This window comes from Parus major, chromosome 13, assembly GCF_001522545.3.
Source record: "Parus major isolate Abel chromosome 13, Parus_major1.1, whole genome shotgun sequence".
Lineage (NCBI taxonomy): Eukaryota > Metazoa > Chordata > Aves > Passeriformes > Paridae > Parus > Parus major.
The window spans coordinates 15,252,773-15,268,409 of NC_031782.1; the positions used below are offsets into that span (position 1 = coordinate 15,252,773).

Consider the following 15,637-nt stretch of genomic DNA (forward strand, 5'->3'; position numbering starts at 1 on the left):
TGGGAATGACCTCCTGGCACAGGCTGGCTGTGCCTGAGCCGGTTCCCATGCCCGTGTCCTTGTCCATGGTTGTGCCTGTGCCAGCCCTGCCCATCTCCCTCCTCCCCAGGACCTCCCCAGTGCCCACACCAGGCAGCAGGCAGTGTCCCCACAGGATGAGGGTACAGCAGGGATGCCCTGCAGGCCACTCACCCCAACTCCTCCCACCACCCCATTTCTCCATCACACCCAGGCAGGGAGAGCAGCCACAGACAGTAATAAAGCAGAGTTTTATTAAGGTGAGTGGGGGGTTCAGGCATTGAGGATCAGCCCAGAGCAGCCTGGGGTGCCACTACTGTGCCCTGCGGGCCATCAGCATCTCCCGGATATTGTCTTCTGCTTCCTTCACGCTCCGCTCCAGGTACGACTTCTTCTGCTGCAGGGCAGAAACCAGAGGTAAGTCAGGATCCCCCCAGCTCTACCAGCACAAACCAGGGCCCAAAGCCACCCAGGCAGAGCTGGGGCACCCACCACACTGAAGGTGTCCCATGTGGGGACAGCAGTTACACATTCCCAGAGGCATGGGACAGGGGTTTTTGGGGATTTTTTTGGGTGCTTTTATCTGTTTGGGCTTTTTTGTTTGTTTGTTTTGTTTTTTGTTGAATTCTGTTCCCCCCTGAAACCTTCTCAGAGCTGCTGGGGCTGTTGCAACAGTGGCACTGCAAAAAGTGGGAGACATGAACCTCAGCAAAGAAGGAAATCAAATCAGATCTGTAACTCTTGGAGCCTAGAGAGGGACTGACATGCCAAGGCCCCTTATGGAGGCAGCAAAACCCTCTCCTTGGGCACAAAAGGTTCTTTTTCCCAGCTGGGCCATTTTCTAACCCTATATCCTCCTTTCTATCAGCAATTCCCTGGCATCGTCACCAAATACGTGTTTCCTTAATCATCTGTAATTAGGCTGGGCTTGGCAGGGAAGCAGCCCCAAGCCATGCATCCCAAGATAGGAATTCAGCATGCAGCGTTTTTTCCTGCTAGTCTGGGTGCTCCTCTGTGGCTGGAAAAATCAGCACTTGGCTCTTTTGACTATTTTCTCTGGGTTTCCAAACAACAGACACAACAGTCTCCTCCGGCGTTGCTGTAGCACAGGCTCCCGTGCTGCCCATGTAGAGCCCTGCCCTGGGCCATGCCAGCTCCCAGTAAGCACTGGCAGGATTGGTATTAAATTCCAGGAGTCCAGGCCTGCTCCCAGAGCATCCTGCCAGAGGCTCTAGCAGTCACCTCCCCAGTGCCAGGAGCCCAGCACAGCAACAGTGGCCCCCAAACCCCACCCAAACCAAGGACAGGTGAAGGGCAAGAGCTGCTGCTGCTGCTGCCCTGAGAGCCTCACCCTGACTTCTGTGAGCCCATGGAACTTGTAATGCTGAAAATCCACGAGCCCTTGGAGCAGTCCTGCTGCCACCACTGCCCCTCCATGCCCTTGCTGTGGCACGGCTGCACACTCAGCTGGAATGTCCCTGCCATGAGGACATCGCTCCCAGCCCTGCTCCTGAAGGCTGAAGGGATTGTATTTAAACACTAAAGGCTGCTTGTGACAGAACCAAGATTATGGCCCAGGGTTCTTTGTCCCTCTCCATGGTCCCCAGGCACGTGGGGTCCCTTTCTCTTAGAGGAACTGCTTTTGAGGAAACCGCAGGGAGAGGAGCAGCCACAGGTTCCCAGTGCCAGTGACTCAGTGACACACGAGCAGGACTCTGTCACCACCGCGCTGTCCCCGCGCTGCCCGCACAGACGTCGAGGGATTTCAGACAAAGGGAACTCAGTCTGAGGGCAGCAAGAGGACACAGGCCCAAAAAACCCCTGTGGCTCAAAGCTTCACCTCGCTCTGCTGACCAGAAGAGAGTAGAGCTGACTTCTAGGGGATCATTTTTTACTAAAGTTTTTTCTTAACGCCATTAAATTAGTGCATGAAATGGTCCTGCCCTCCTGTCCTCACCCCTGCCTGTCTCCTGCAGGAGACAGCTCCAGAGAGCAGCTCTCCACAGGCACACTGTCCAGCAGGACTGGGAGAGCCCAGGAGCTGGTAGCCATGGCTGCAGCCTGTCAGCAGAACCTCAGACATCCCATCAGGAAGCCTTGTTGGTGCCTGTGTGGGCCCCACTTCCATGAGGACAGGGACCCTGAGGAGCACCCACGTGTGGACCCACACTGCCCACCCCTGTGCAGTGACATGCTCTGCCCTCCCTGTGGCAAAGGGCCTGGGTTTAAGGCCGTGTCTACACTTAGGCAGCACCTGCAGCCCCAGGCAGGGCAGGATTCAGGAAATTTTTCTTTCCCTTCATCACTCTCCTTGGTCATCCAACTTTTGAGGCACAAGAATCTGGGCTGGTCCCAGTACTTTTAGTCCCTCCCAGGAGCAGTTTCCAGGGAGTCCCATCTCTGGGCTCCAGGAGCATCCTTTGAGCATCAAGGGGAGCCCTGCAGCCGCAGCTGGGGGGCTGCAAACCCCCCGGGCTGTCCTGCAGGCAGTGCTGGAGGCAGCACAGGGGCTGGCTCCTGCTCCAGCCCACAGCCCTGAGCCCAGGCAAGCCGGGAGCAGACGGGCGCCACATTTTCCGAGCCACGTGGCAGAAGCGAGGTGTTTCTTCCCCAGGAAGGGGGAACTGCAGCCCGGGTTCTGCTTCGGTAATCACCGGAGAAGGAGCGGGAGGCTGCCTGCAAACCCCTCCTCACTGCGATTACCGGGGTCTAGACAGGAAACTCCGTCTCTCCCAGGGAGCAGCGCCGAGCGAGCGGCTGACACACGCTCTGCCTACTCACACCAGAGCCCAGAGACACGACAGCACAGCTCTGAAGTCATGCTGGAGGCTGTTCCGGTCCAGCCAGACCTGCCAGGCTGGTGGTATCTGTTCCCTGAACACCACCCTGCATCCCCAACCCCACCTCCAGCTTCCAGCTCACAGCTTTCATTTGCACTCGCAGCCCGAGTTAACCCTATGTCCTCTGAGCCCCTGGTTTGGGCCAGCCTGTGGCTGCTGGGTTCCACCTCAGCACCCGCTGAGCTGATGCATTTCCCTGGGAAATTGTGTTTGCTGCTCCAGGAGATCCCCCTCTGCTACCTGTGCCATGGCAAGTGCAGCCTGTGGGAATTCCCAGGGCAACATCAAAACTTCACTGCTGCTTTTGGACCCTCATGAAACCAAAGGTGGCTGCTGCTCTCTGAAGCCTCTGGTTTCACTTCTACAGCTGCAGCTCCAGTGTTCACCAGTCAGGAGCCCAAGGGGACATGGCAGCAGCCCAAGGGGACATGGCAGCACACTGGCCCTGCACTGCTGGCTTTGGTGGCTCCATGACCTGTGAGCTGCTGACCCAGAGCTCCTACTCACTCACTCATCACACCAGTGCCCTAAACTGTCCCCACCCTCCCCCAGCTCCTGTGGGCCCCTGGACAGGTAAAGGTGGGTGCCCAAACCAGCCCCAGATGCCACAGCCTGAGCCACAGAGCAGAGAAAGGAGACTGGCTTTGAGAAGGCGTCAGGGGGAAGTTGCCACATGACACTGAGCTCCCAGAAAAGCCCCAGTTTCTGGCTCTGCAGGAGGCTGGGCAGTGACCCTGGTGTGCTGCTGTCCCCCTGCAGTCTCACCACGAGTGTGGCAAGGCAGTGACAAGGAAACCCAGAGGGCACGACAGGAAACAGCTGGAGCGTCAGCCAAGGGCTCCAACTGCAGCAAGGGGCCGGTTCCTCCTCCTGGTTCACAACTCTCACAGCCACTTGCTAGAGAATTATTTTACAAAACTCTCTTGCAGGGTGTTACTGCAACTTATTTCAGAGGAACAGCCTCTGACCAACACTGCCAGGCCCTGGCAGCCCCCGCTGCTCCCAGAGAAAGGCCAGAGCGTTCCCATGACCCAGCACAGCTCACTCACACTGCGAGGGATGAGCCAGGGCTGCAGGTCCCAGCAGCTTCTCCCCCACAGAGCAAGGAAGGGGAGCTGGAGGCTGCATGAAGAGGGCACATGGGAAGGCAGCAGGATTTGCAGCTACAGGTTTCCAGGTGGACAGCACGCTTCACATGCACTCCAAAACTGAACCAGCTGATCTGCTCCAGCCCAGGATGTAGTCTTGCACCCTCACTTCTTCCTGCCACAGGCCATCCAGCAGTTCTCATCCACTCCTATGTAGTGACAGTCCCCTGATCCCCCTTCTGCCCCACACAGAAAGGGCTCTGCCACCTGCACTGGAACACGAGACCAACACATGGCTGCTGCCACAGCCCAGAACACTGAAAGAGTGCAAAGCCACAGAGGATGCCCCCAAAAGCCAGGGCAGTCAATGCCTCCCAGCCTGGTTTCCTAATTCCTTTAAGCTAATACCACCCCCAAACAACAGTTCCTTCCCCAGGCAGGAAGGGCTGCAACACGTGGGAAGAAGACAAACCACAGCCCTGATGATCTGTCTCAAAACTAACCCCAAAGGAAGTGTTCTCACTTAAATCTGCTTTCTGGAAACACAACTGCCATGCTAACAGCTGTCTGGCACCAGGATAGAGGGCAAGAAGATCCCTCCTTGGGCAGCAGAGCCAATCCCACCAGCTGGGCCTCCCAGCACATCCTGGGGGCTCAGAAACTGGACTGTGTACATCTCCTACCCCTGAGTATAGATGTATCACCAGCCTGGCCCATATTCTCCCTTGCCAGCTCTCAGGAGCCTTCTCCACCTCCAAGGCTTCCTGCAGCCTTCCTGATAAACGTGTGTGTGGGAAGGGGTGCACTTGTGTGTGCTTCAGTACAGCTACATGAACTAAAAACATCATCTCCCACAGCTGGAGGTGCAGCCAAAAATGGGACTGACCACTCATGCAGCCCCATCCGACAGGCAAGGTGCACATCCATCTCCCAGGAACCCTTCCCAGGAGGAATGGTGGCTGTCCTGATGACAGCTCCACAGACAGAGCTGCAGGGCCTGGCAGGGGAGGCACCACCAGCCCCAGCCCTGCCAGCGAGGAGGAGAAGGGAGGGCAGGGCACTGATATTCAATGGGCCTGGTGGGATGCAACACCCACTGCCAACACATTCCCAGGCACCTGTGGGGAGCTGCAGGCAACGACTCTGGGGGTTCCATCAGCCCCAGCTGCCTCTGTGTTTGCTGGAGAAGGAAATGCAGACTCCTGGAAGCACCAGCCAGGCCAGCCCCAGCCAGGGGCTGTGCAGGCAGCACCACGAGCCAGCCCTCGCTGTGCACACTCCTGACCAGGGTGTGCTGGTGTGGCCAGCCTGAGCCCTGGCATGGGTGGCTGCAGCCAAACAGCACCATGGGACTCACCCCTGCCATGGGACTCACCCCTGCCACCACCCCTTCCTCGGCTCTCCCTCACCCTTCAGTGCCTGCTCCCTGACCAGCTCCGCGCTGTTTGCCTTTGGCAGCAGCTGTGGAAAGACTAGATTGAATGCAAACACAATTACAGCTCACACCCCGAAGAAGAAAAGGAGCTGTGGTTAACAGAAGTGGCCCGTGGCCTTTTGACACGGCGGGAAGTCACCTCCTGCTGCAGCCTCCCACCTCCGCTCCCATTGCATCACGCTGCTGGAGAGGCCTGCGCTTCTCAAGATGACGCACCCAGACCTGGCATTCCTGGCAGATTAAAGAGCCAGCATCCACAGATTCCACAGCAAGAAAAAAACTATTCATCAGCTTTTCTTGGATGGGTTTTTGATGATCAAAGCACCGTCTTCCCCCCAGCACTGTGATTCAGACTCCTCTGCCTGCAGGGAGGGGAGAGCGGGTTGGCCGCCGCCAGCCCTGAGTGTGGCAGGGCCTTGGCTGGAGCCCGTGGTTCAGTGGAACAGGGCACAGCATTGTCACCCACTCCAAGAGCCCAAAAGAGCCCTGTGCTCCCAGAGGGAACAGACACAGCAGCCCTGCCCATCCACGCTGCCAAACCCTCCCCCTCACAGGTGAGTTTCCTGTGTCAAGTCATGGTTTATCATTCAACATCGACTTTTGCTCTTCAAATTCCACTCCTCTCACGTCACCTCTGCAAATGAAAGAAAGCTTCAACCTCTGACCTGCAAACACAGATTTGCTTAAGCCCAAACAAAAATGTTTCCATGGAAATTTAAGGATCCAGTATTGGAACATGCCTATTCATTTTAGCCTGTTCTTTTTTCTCCCTTTTTTGTTTTTTAAACTGTTTTTCTATGAACTTGTTTTACACCCAACTTGTGAGCACAAAACAAGCTGCCAGGTCTCTTCCCAGAGAATACCTCCCTTCCCATGGCTCACAGCATGCTTGGCTACCAGCCACCAGATTCTGGCATCCCACTCTCACACTCAGAAGGCTTCCATTGAGGAACCCTGCAGTCTTCAGGCATGATGCAGTGCCTCAAACAGGAGCCCTGAGACAACTCATCTTGTGACATCTCTGTGAACCTGTGGCTAGCCAAGAGCTTCTGTATCCCCCAAAGTTAACTCAAACCATTTTTGGCGTTCCCTAAGGGCTCTGTGGGAAAGTGATCAGCAGATCCTGAGCTAGAGTTGGGAGCACATGGTTGACTGGAGAAGGATCTTCCCTGGGAGGATGGCAAAGTGTGCTGCCCACACACTGGGGGCCAGGCAGCAGCTGCCCTCACTCTTGGGGCCACCACTGCTGTTCAGGGGTTGGCAGTGCCCAAACTCCCTGTGAAGAGCAGCACTCAAAGCCCTGGCACACACACCCTGGGCAAGGCAAACATTTCAGTCAGACTAAGCTCATGGAAGTGCTGAGGACACGTGCTCTGGTTAATGGGATTTCACTTAGAACCCCTGAACAGGAAGGAGGTGGACCTGCTGAACAGCACCTGGCTGCTCCTGCTCCAGGAGAAACCAAAACAGTGGACACCAGTGGACACCCCACCAGGGTGGGGTAGGTCTGCAGGCAGCCCTACGCCCTGATGGGTCCACCCAGCACTGGTCCTCACCCAGTTCAGCACTGTGGCACAAGTACACACTGGGAATTACCACTCTACAGCAACCACCAAATATTTAGATACACTTCAAGACGTTCCAAGCAGTTATTGCCTTAGGAAGTTGCCCAGAGTTTGCTCAAGAATGAATGACCTGGAATAGGAAGGGAGCCCAGCTGGTTTCTGACAACAGCTGCTGACAGAAGCATGATGTAGTAGACCTAAGAGGAGAAGTGATGATTCAAACCCTTGTGTTTTCCTCATCTCTTCCTTCCACAAGGTAACGGGGACCCACAGTCACTTCAGAACTACCTGGGTCAGAGTAAAACAGAAAACATCAAGCATACAAACACATTTGCTAACTCATGAGAATCCTTAAAAGCACCTGCCTAAAGAACTGCTCATGCAAATCCACCATCATTCATTGTGTACTGACCCTACCACAGCACAACCAGCTGGGCTTCCCCCATCATTACTGAAGCATCTCGAGTAACATACTCTGAAAAAGCTTAAGCTGGAAAACCCCCATTAACTTCCATACTTGGTGCCTTCAAGAGAAGAAGGGGCAGAAAGGCAGGCTTCCTGCCAGCCTTTCTGCCCAAGCCCAGCCTCATGGCAGCAGCACTTCACATGGACCCACTGTCTGAGTCACAGAGCTGCCAGCAGAGACAGAGACAGTTGCTCTTGGTGAGTGGGAAATGACAGATTATTCCAGTGAACTCCTGCACCCTAGCCTGATGTGAACTACTACAAAAGCAAGTCGATGGGAACCTTTCAGTAGGTGGCAGCAGAAATGTATGATCAAGCCAAAGGATTCCTTTAGGGACACCCCTTCTTGGCACAATTCCCCATTTAGAGCAGTTTCCAGGAGCACATCGCTCCAGGTCGGATACTGTGCCCTAACCAGGTTATGACAGCACAGTCAGGTCAAACAGAGAACTTGGGGAGGGGAAACTCACACAGATCCTGAAAATCCCCACTGTTTCTGTTTCAGCGGAAGCATCCCTCACCAAACTGCCTCTTGCAAAATGTGGTAAGTTCCCTAACCCAGTGCCTCAGTTTCTGTGGTCCTGCAGAGCTGGTGTGGCTCATCGGGATTCCTCCTGGCATAGGACTTTTGCAAAACCATACCACACCTTTCAGCTCTTGCAGTCCTGGCCAAACAGGGCCACTTTAAAAGAAAAATCATTTCCATAAATTTCAAAAACAAATCAGCAAGAAAAGGATGGTGTTAACTCCCAATTAGGCAGCATCCCCCAGCCCAGTTCAGGCAGCCCTGAACCCAGAGCAGCCACAAGCCCACCTCCAAGGCTCTAGGGACGGAGCAGGGGGTGACCCAGGCAGTGGGGACAGCAGGAAGCGTGACTGAGGGCTGCCCCGCATACCTGGGAGCAAGGTGTGGCTTTGTACAGCTGACTCAGGGCTGGGTCAGGGCTCCAACAGGCAGGAGCACGCTGCACAAACAAATAATCGTTTCCTGTTCTCCCCAGGCGAGATGGAGGAGGAGATGGAAGCAGGATGGAGATTTATCGGGCACAGATAATCCCCCTCCCCAGAGCTGCTTGGCACAAAGGCAGCCAGGAGCCATTGCAGGGGCCTGGTGACTAAGGCAGGGACAGCACTGCTGGGTTTGTGACTAATTATTACTCATGCAAGGAGGAATTTGGAGAGGGACCCGCATCCAGCTCAGCTCGTTGCTTTGGATACTTCTGCAGCCATAAGGACAAAGGAGAGCTTTGACAATGAATCAGCTCCTGCTCTAAAATGACAGACTTATCAACAAACTTGGTGCTAAAATGATTTCAGTGTAACCATAAAGGCAGCTTAATGCTAATCAGAGGAAACAAGCCATGTTGTCAGGCTCAGAGGACTAAATGCAGGTTCCTGGATGGACAAAGTCATTTAGTCACAGCAGCAGAAGTGGATTTTTATTAATGCAGAATGTGTTTCACTTTCCTCTGAATTACAAAGGAAAGTGAGTGTACTGGCAAGATATGCTTGAAAAGTTTTCTTTTAGATTGTTGGGGTTTTTTTAATCAAGAGTAATCCCCCCCCCAAAAAAAAAACCTAAAACAAGTTCTGAGATGCCTTTATTTTGAAAGCATGTCTATAACTAGCCTCTAAAGGACTTAAAAGGAAGCAAACAACCCCCATGTTAATTATTCTCTTGCTTTTAAAATCTACAATTATCCACCTAAAAATAAAGGTAGGAACAGTGAAAGCCAAGTCATCAAATTCCAGTTCTTCCTTCATAAAGCCTTTGCCCTCTCAGCTGGTTTGTGTGCTTACTTTGCAGTCTGCAGTACAGGGAAGACTAACAAAGAATTACTAATTAAACAACTGCTTGCAAAAATCTGTGAGTTTGAAAACTTGCTGCAGTGAATGATTGCTCCAAATGAGCCTTGCCACTGCATACCCACAGACATGTGATGATATAAATACACGTCATTGCACTCAAATCAGCATCACCCACAGCCATTCTTCACAAAAATGTGGCGAGACATTAATTTTTATAAGCCATCCCAGGCCTAAAGTGGCAGATGACCCCTCCAGAGAGCTGGGAATCCCCTTTCCCCTTTGAAATGTGAGAATTTCTTTACCCTGTGCCCCCAAGATTCCAACATCATGTTTTGCAACCAGTGACTTGTGCACTATTTAACACATGACAAGCTTCTTACACAATTTTCAAAGCAGAACATACTGTTATTTGATCCTTATCTAACAAATTTAACATAGGACTAAGAGCCAGCTTTTAAACAGATCCACCTCCTTCCCTGCAGATACCAAGGAGCACTTGCTGCCTTTAAAATCTGCAAGGTGCTGGCTGCACACAGCTGATTTCCATCTGTGTGTGATGAAAGGTGACAGTCACACAACAGAGAAACAACCATGAAGTTCAGCTGTAAGAATACAATCCTTTTGCCACCCTCATTTTTGACAAACAAGCCAGACCTTGAGGCTTTAAACATTAAAAAGCAAGTGAAGTGAATGATTCCTCACAGCTGTGAAGGCGTGTTCTTCATGTAACCATCAGCAGAGTCAGTTCAGGGAACAGAAAGAATTAGAGCAGCATTAGATATGCTCCAATTCCTCCAGTATTTACCTTAAATTGTGTGGCCCTAGTCCAATGTCAGGGGCCCTCCACAAATCAGAATTTTGTGCCGGTAATGTTAGCTCTGTGTCCATTACACTCTCAACCTCCTCAACGTTTTGTCATTTTGAAGCCTATTTTTCTCATTGCTCAGAGTATCCTTCATTTCAAAAATCAGGAATGAGAACACAGATTCTCTTCCCTGTAAGACAGCCAGACCTACAGGGGGGAAAAAAATGAGCTTTGGCTACTCCCTTCTTCAAAACAAGGCTCTCATGGAGGGCAGACCGCTGGTAACAGCTCTGCCCATGCAGGCTGTGCTCTGCTCTCCCACGGGAGTGCCTGTGGATGCTCCACAGCTGACAGCTGGACCACCCATGTCCTCAAAAAGCAAGCTAAGCCTGCAGCTTTGCAGCCTGAAATGCAGGAACAGCCCTCAGTGAGGGCACAGACTCAGACGTGGGATGACATCGGCCAAGAGAGTCAAGATGAAACACATTTCCCAGGAACGTCACCAAGTCCAAATGTTTGTGTCCAGAAGGAACTGCAGCTGCCTCCAACACCCAAAGCCATGCAAGATGCTGGGTACTGCCTGGTCTGGTCCCCACTGAGGGTCTGTTGAGGCTCTGCAGCTCATCTTCACCCAAACATCCATCATTTGTAGAGATCCTATAGCTTCCTCCTAAAATGTCCACCCAAATACTAGTCCTAACAGTAAACTCGCTTCCATTACTCCACCTGCCCCCACATTAGGTGTCCTGCCTCCCTCTACAGCAAGCACAGGGACTGACCTTGCCTGTGCACACACAGGGAAACAAGGAGCAACTTCAGTGACAACGTGTGTTTAAAATCCTGCCCCCGCTACGTGCGCACATGCCAGCAATGGAATGAGGGAACAGCACCCTCATCCAAAGGAGAATCTGCTCCAGGCTAATGCACAGAGAGTTATTCTTGAGGCTTCCCCTCTCCAAAGCAAACAGGAGCATTCCTTATTTCCCCCTGTTTAGTTAAAAAGCCCATCACACATTCCTGGGCACTGGCCTACCCCAAGCAAATCATGCAATGAGAACTTCTGCGCTGTAAATCCCTGGAAGAAATTGGTCTAACTTGGGAACGGCCTAACAATTGCTACCTTCTGATGAGCCCTTCGTGGTCTGCAAAGAGCACCACAAATCTCAAGAGACTTGTTTTCACATCGTTAAAGCCACCCACAGAATTGGCCTCCACGCTGAGGCTTTCAGTAAAAAATGAAGGAGAGTTGCCACCGGACACGTCGGAGGAGGCCGGGGCCACACCGAGCAGATCCATCCCAGCCGTACCTGCCTCAGGCTCCAGCGCTTCTGCCCAGCCACACCTCACCTGCCCAAATCTCTGTTCCCACAGGGGAAGAAAACACTGCTGTGGCAACTGTCAGAGCCGACTCATCGTGGGGTGGGCACCACCACTTCGCCTCAGGGCTGCAGCAAAGCCATTTTAAAGCTCCCAGAAAAAGAGGATTAAAGAAATGGAAGCCACAGCACGAGCAAGATTGTGCTCAGGCAACGCCGGCGAAGAAGTCGGTCGTCACCTTAAGGCATTTCAGTGCAGTCACTGTGTAACTTCACCAGCTTTGCAAACATCACCTGAGGCTTGAAACATGGAGCACAGCAGTGTTTGAGAGCACAGTGTTCCTTCCTCCACCAGGAAGGAGAGCAAAGACATTTTCTGCTTGAGATAGGGAAATTTGACATGGTGTTTTAGGGCTCGCATGAAGGATTTCTGAATTAGAAATCAAGCCTTTAGGTACAGCTTTCTTGATTATATTTTCTACTCCAGGCAGCCATAGAAGAAACCAACCAACCCTTTATCTCGGCAGCAGTAAACTCTCAGTCTCCCACAGGCATGTGAAAGAATTGCCTGGGAAATAAGAATGCAGCTATGTTGTGGTCAGAGTTGAAAACCAAAATGCAATTCATCCAGAAAGCTGCAGGTTGCTTTTGCCCTTTTCCCGAAGGAGCTAAATTCACACACAGCAGACGGAGCTGCCCAGCAGAGCCTCCCCCTTATTTGTTATTTTTAGCAATTTAGTCTGACAACGCCTGACAACTAAACAAGCTGAATATAGCAGGAGAGAAGGGGACTATCAGATATTATCAGAGAAAGCACACAGTGATAATCACTTTCTCCACCCCTAATGAAGAATCAATTTTCCATGTCTTTATAACATCATAGAGTTTGTTCTTTTTAAAATGCCACATTTAAAAACAGAATCCATCTAGCCCTACAATGGAAACGGATAACATTTCCTGAAACAAAGCATTGTTCCACCCCTCACATATCATGTTTCCTTAAAAACAAGGGAAGAAAAACATTACTTGGTTTTTCTCCTAATACTGCACAAACATTGCTGAACTAAAAAGAGTCTGTGCTCATCCCTTTAGAATGCTTTCAAAATAGATTTAACACATACCCCTTGTACCGTGAAACACAACAAGAATTTGATAGTATCAGGACTGGAAAAATCCAATGGCTCCAGCTAAGCAGGACGTGTCCCATGCCGGTGTGTGAGGAAGTTGATGGCACCAATCTCTGGAGGTTTGGGACAGCTACTGTGCCAGCAAGCCTGGGCAGTTTGTTTGGATTCCAAAGGATTAGACACAAGTTGTGAAGTTCCAAATGCCACACAGGTGCATATGGAGTTGACAGGCTGAGAACATTGGGGCTGTTCAGCCTGGAGATGAGAAGGTCGTGTGGAAACCTCACAGCACCTTCCAGGACCTGAAAGGGCCTACAGGGTAGCTAGAGAGACACTCTCCATCAGGAACTGGAGTGACAGGACAAGGAACAATGAGTTCAAACTGAAAGGGGAAATTAGAAAGAAATTCTTTACTACCTGAAGGTAGTGAGGCCCTGGCACAGGTAGCCCAGAGAAGCTGGGGCTGCCTCATACCTGGAGCAACCTGGTCTAGTGGAAGGTGTCCCTGACACAGGGACAGAGGGCTGGAGTGAGATGATCTTTAAAATCATCCAAACCATTCCAACTATTCTATGAGTCAATATATATAGTCTTAGATAAATTCACATCCACACACAGCTTTAACAAGCAGGGTAAAGCTACCTTTGGTTGTCTTCAGATAACTTCTGCAGAATAACTAACTGCCCCCTCCTCCACACCCAGACCCCTTGATGCTCTCACCAAGCATAATGCCTGTTCCAGCCAAGTCTTACTTTTCCAGCCCTTTACAAGGACAGGTCTGGCTGTCCTTGCTGCAAGGAGGCCCAAATCAGCAGGATCCCATCAATTTTCTGATGCTGCCTTGAAAAATACAATGCACTGCTTCAACAGTGGAGAAACCCATGAGAGGAAAGCGAGGGAATGACTGCAATCATGTACTGCAGTGCAGACTGCCAGAGGGAGAAGAGACAAAACTCCTCTCAGTTTTCAAAGTTCACTGGCAGCTGTGAATGTCAGCACAACCAGCCCACACCTCTGAAGCAAGCTAAAGACACATTTTCAGGAATAGGCACCTGGAGATCTCCTTGCTATGCAGCTGGATGGATTTCCAGAAGAGCTCAGCAGTGAACCCAGCCCTCCTCTGCAAACAGCACCAAGGTAGAGGGGAGAGCATTTCTCAGATTCAGGCATGTATCAAAAAATACACATTTCACAATCCCTTGGCAGTAATGTCACCACAGCAAAGCACAATTGCCTCAAGCTCAGCTATGTAATGAGATCAGCCACACCATGGGGTACTGGGGGATTACTCTGACCAGCCTGATTCAGCTGTGCAAAGTGAGAAATGTAAGTCATAAGGTAGTTAACAATGTAAAATATAAACCAAAGCTTTAAAACCTTTCCAGTTTTAATAATGAATGAAGAGATGTTTAACCTTTCTTGGTTAGATATTTATTTTACAATGATGCTGTGGAAGCACAAGGTCACAAAGCCTCACATTCTTTCCTGCTTCGGTCACAACTTGTTTTCAGGACAGCAAAATCCCCTGCTCCTGTGATAAGTGCTCTCTGAGTTGGACTCAGGTGTTTCCCCTGAAATCTCACTTTCCAGCAGTTGTCAGCTTAAGTGCTTGTCCTCTTCCAAGGGGAATCCCAGGCCTAAGGAAAACCCTCTTCACAAAACTGCCACAGCCAACTGGAAGGAGATCAGTTAAAAGACAGACTTGAGTGTTTACTTAAAACAAACTTTTGAATGTGTTGGCATTCTGAACCCTACTATTCATTATTAAAAAGAAAAACCAACCCATGTGGCAACCACCTTTCTACTCCAACCACCTTTTGAGACAGCCACTATTGCTGGAAACTTCAACTCAATGACCATAACCAGACATTCAGCAATGGAGCAGAAAAACACATTTGTGAAGAGGCCAGTTCTGAGGTTTTGTGTTAGAACAGCAAAGGTTATAATTTGTGGGAAATTCCACCCATTCTGCTGAACTCAGTGATCGGGAAGTTCAGGAGGCAAGATAATTCCCCACCAGGAACAGGAAGAAACCCAGATGGCACAGCTGAAGGGCAGAGTAGCCAAGAAGCTGACCACAGCCCGCTGGAGCTGGTAGCAAGGGACCCCAGGAGCAGTTTATAAACAGGCTGCCAGCCACATCCCACCTGCTGCCAAACCCAGAGGTGCCACCAGCCACATCCCACCTGCTGCCAAACCCAGAGGTGCCACCAGCCACATCCCACCTGCTGCCAAACCCAGAGGTGCTGCCATGAAGTCCTCCAGCCCCAGTTGCAGGGCTGTCTTTGCACAAAGCCACTGGCATCTGGGATGGTTCCAAAGGAGCAAGGATACAACATTTTTTACCACAGAACCATAAAAATTACCATGCCTTGCCTGCACACCCCCCTAGATACACAGCCTGTCCACTTGTTCAACCTGTACAGAAACACAAACCCTCTTAAGAGTCTGGCACAGGCAACACTTCAGGCAACATCTGGGGATGGGCTTCCTCCACAGCTCCTCAGGCAAGCTGAGTATTAAGAAGGGATTAAAAAAAATACAGACTTGACTTCTGCTTTAGTGTAAGTAGGAGACAATAGAGATGGAACTGTACAGGTCTGAGTGGTTTTGAACAGACTTCCTATTCCTGCTTGTCCCTACTTATTTGGTCTCCACATCACTTTCTCCAAAACAATAACAGATGGGTAAAGCAACTTGACACAACTTGGTCTTTGCTTTCTCTGTCACTCCCCAAAGACCAAGAAACAGGGATTGGTATTAATGATATTTTAGGAGAATTATAAAAAAACCCACACACTAACAGCCTTGGAAAAGTACATTTTGCACTTCTTCTCAGAAGAACTGTAAGCTGTAGACGCAGCCACAAGAAGATAGTCAAGATTCACTAGATAGCTTGATTTGAGCACTGGAACTTGCGCAGACATTACTTTTTATTTCCTAGATATCCTTCTCTGCCTTGAATACTCCAACCAGATAAACACAAGAACACAGAAGTGCTCTCACCACACTGTCAAAACAAAGTCCCATCTCCCCACAGATCCACTCTTCAACAGCAGCCCCGAGCAGATGCTTAAGGGCAGAGTGTAAGGACAGGGCAGGCCTATACGGTACTTCCTCCTCATACTTTCCCACCCTCCAAACATTTTTAGCTCAGGGACTTCCTGAG

General features: G+C 50.9%; 1 protein-coding gene and 1 long non-coding RNA gene across 3 annotated transcripts in view; one reads left to right on the forward strand and one right to left on the reverse strand.

The window, feature by feature from the left end:
• Positions 1 to 250: 250 nt before the first annotated feature.
• PFDN1 (prefoldin subunit 1) overlaps positions 251 to 15,637 on the reverse strand; it is a 31,510-nt gene continuing 16,123 nt past the window's right edge. Inside the window, exon 4 of one of the 2 annotated variants that reach the window (XM_015642091.2) lies at positions 251 to 415. In XM_015642091.2, coding sequence (XP_015497577.1) covers positions 332 to 415 — 84 coding nt within the window. In that variant the 3' untranslated portion in view covers positions 251 to 331. Of the gene's footprint in view, positions 416 to 13,931; positions 14,143 to 15,637 lie in introns of those variants that run through there. The other variant, XM_015642092.3, reaches the window with a different exon arrangement.
• LOC117245105 lies at positions 415 to 9,193 on the forward strand. The gene is made up of 2 exons (XR_004499335.1): positions 415 to 7,955; positions 8,413 to 9,193. It is a non-coding gene; the product is annotated as an uncharacterized LOC117245105 (long non-coding RNA).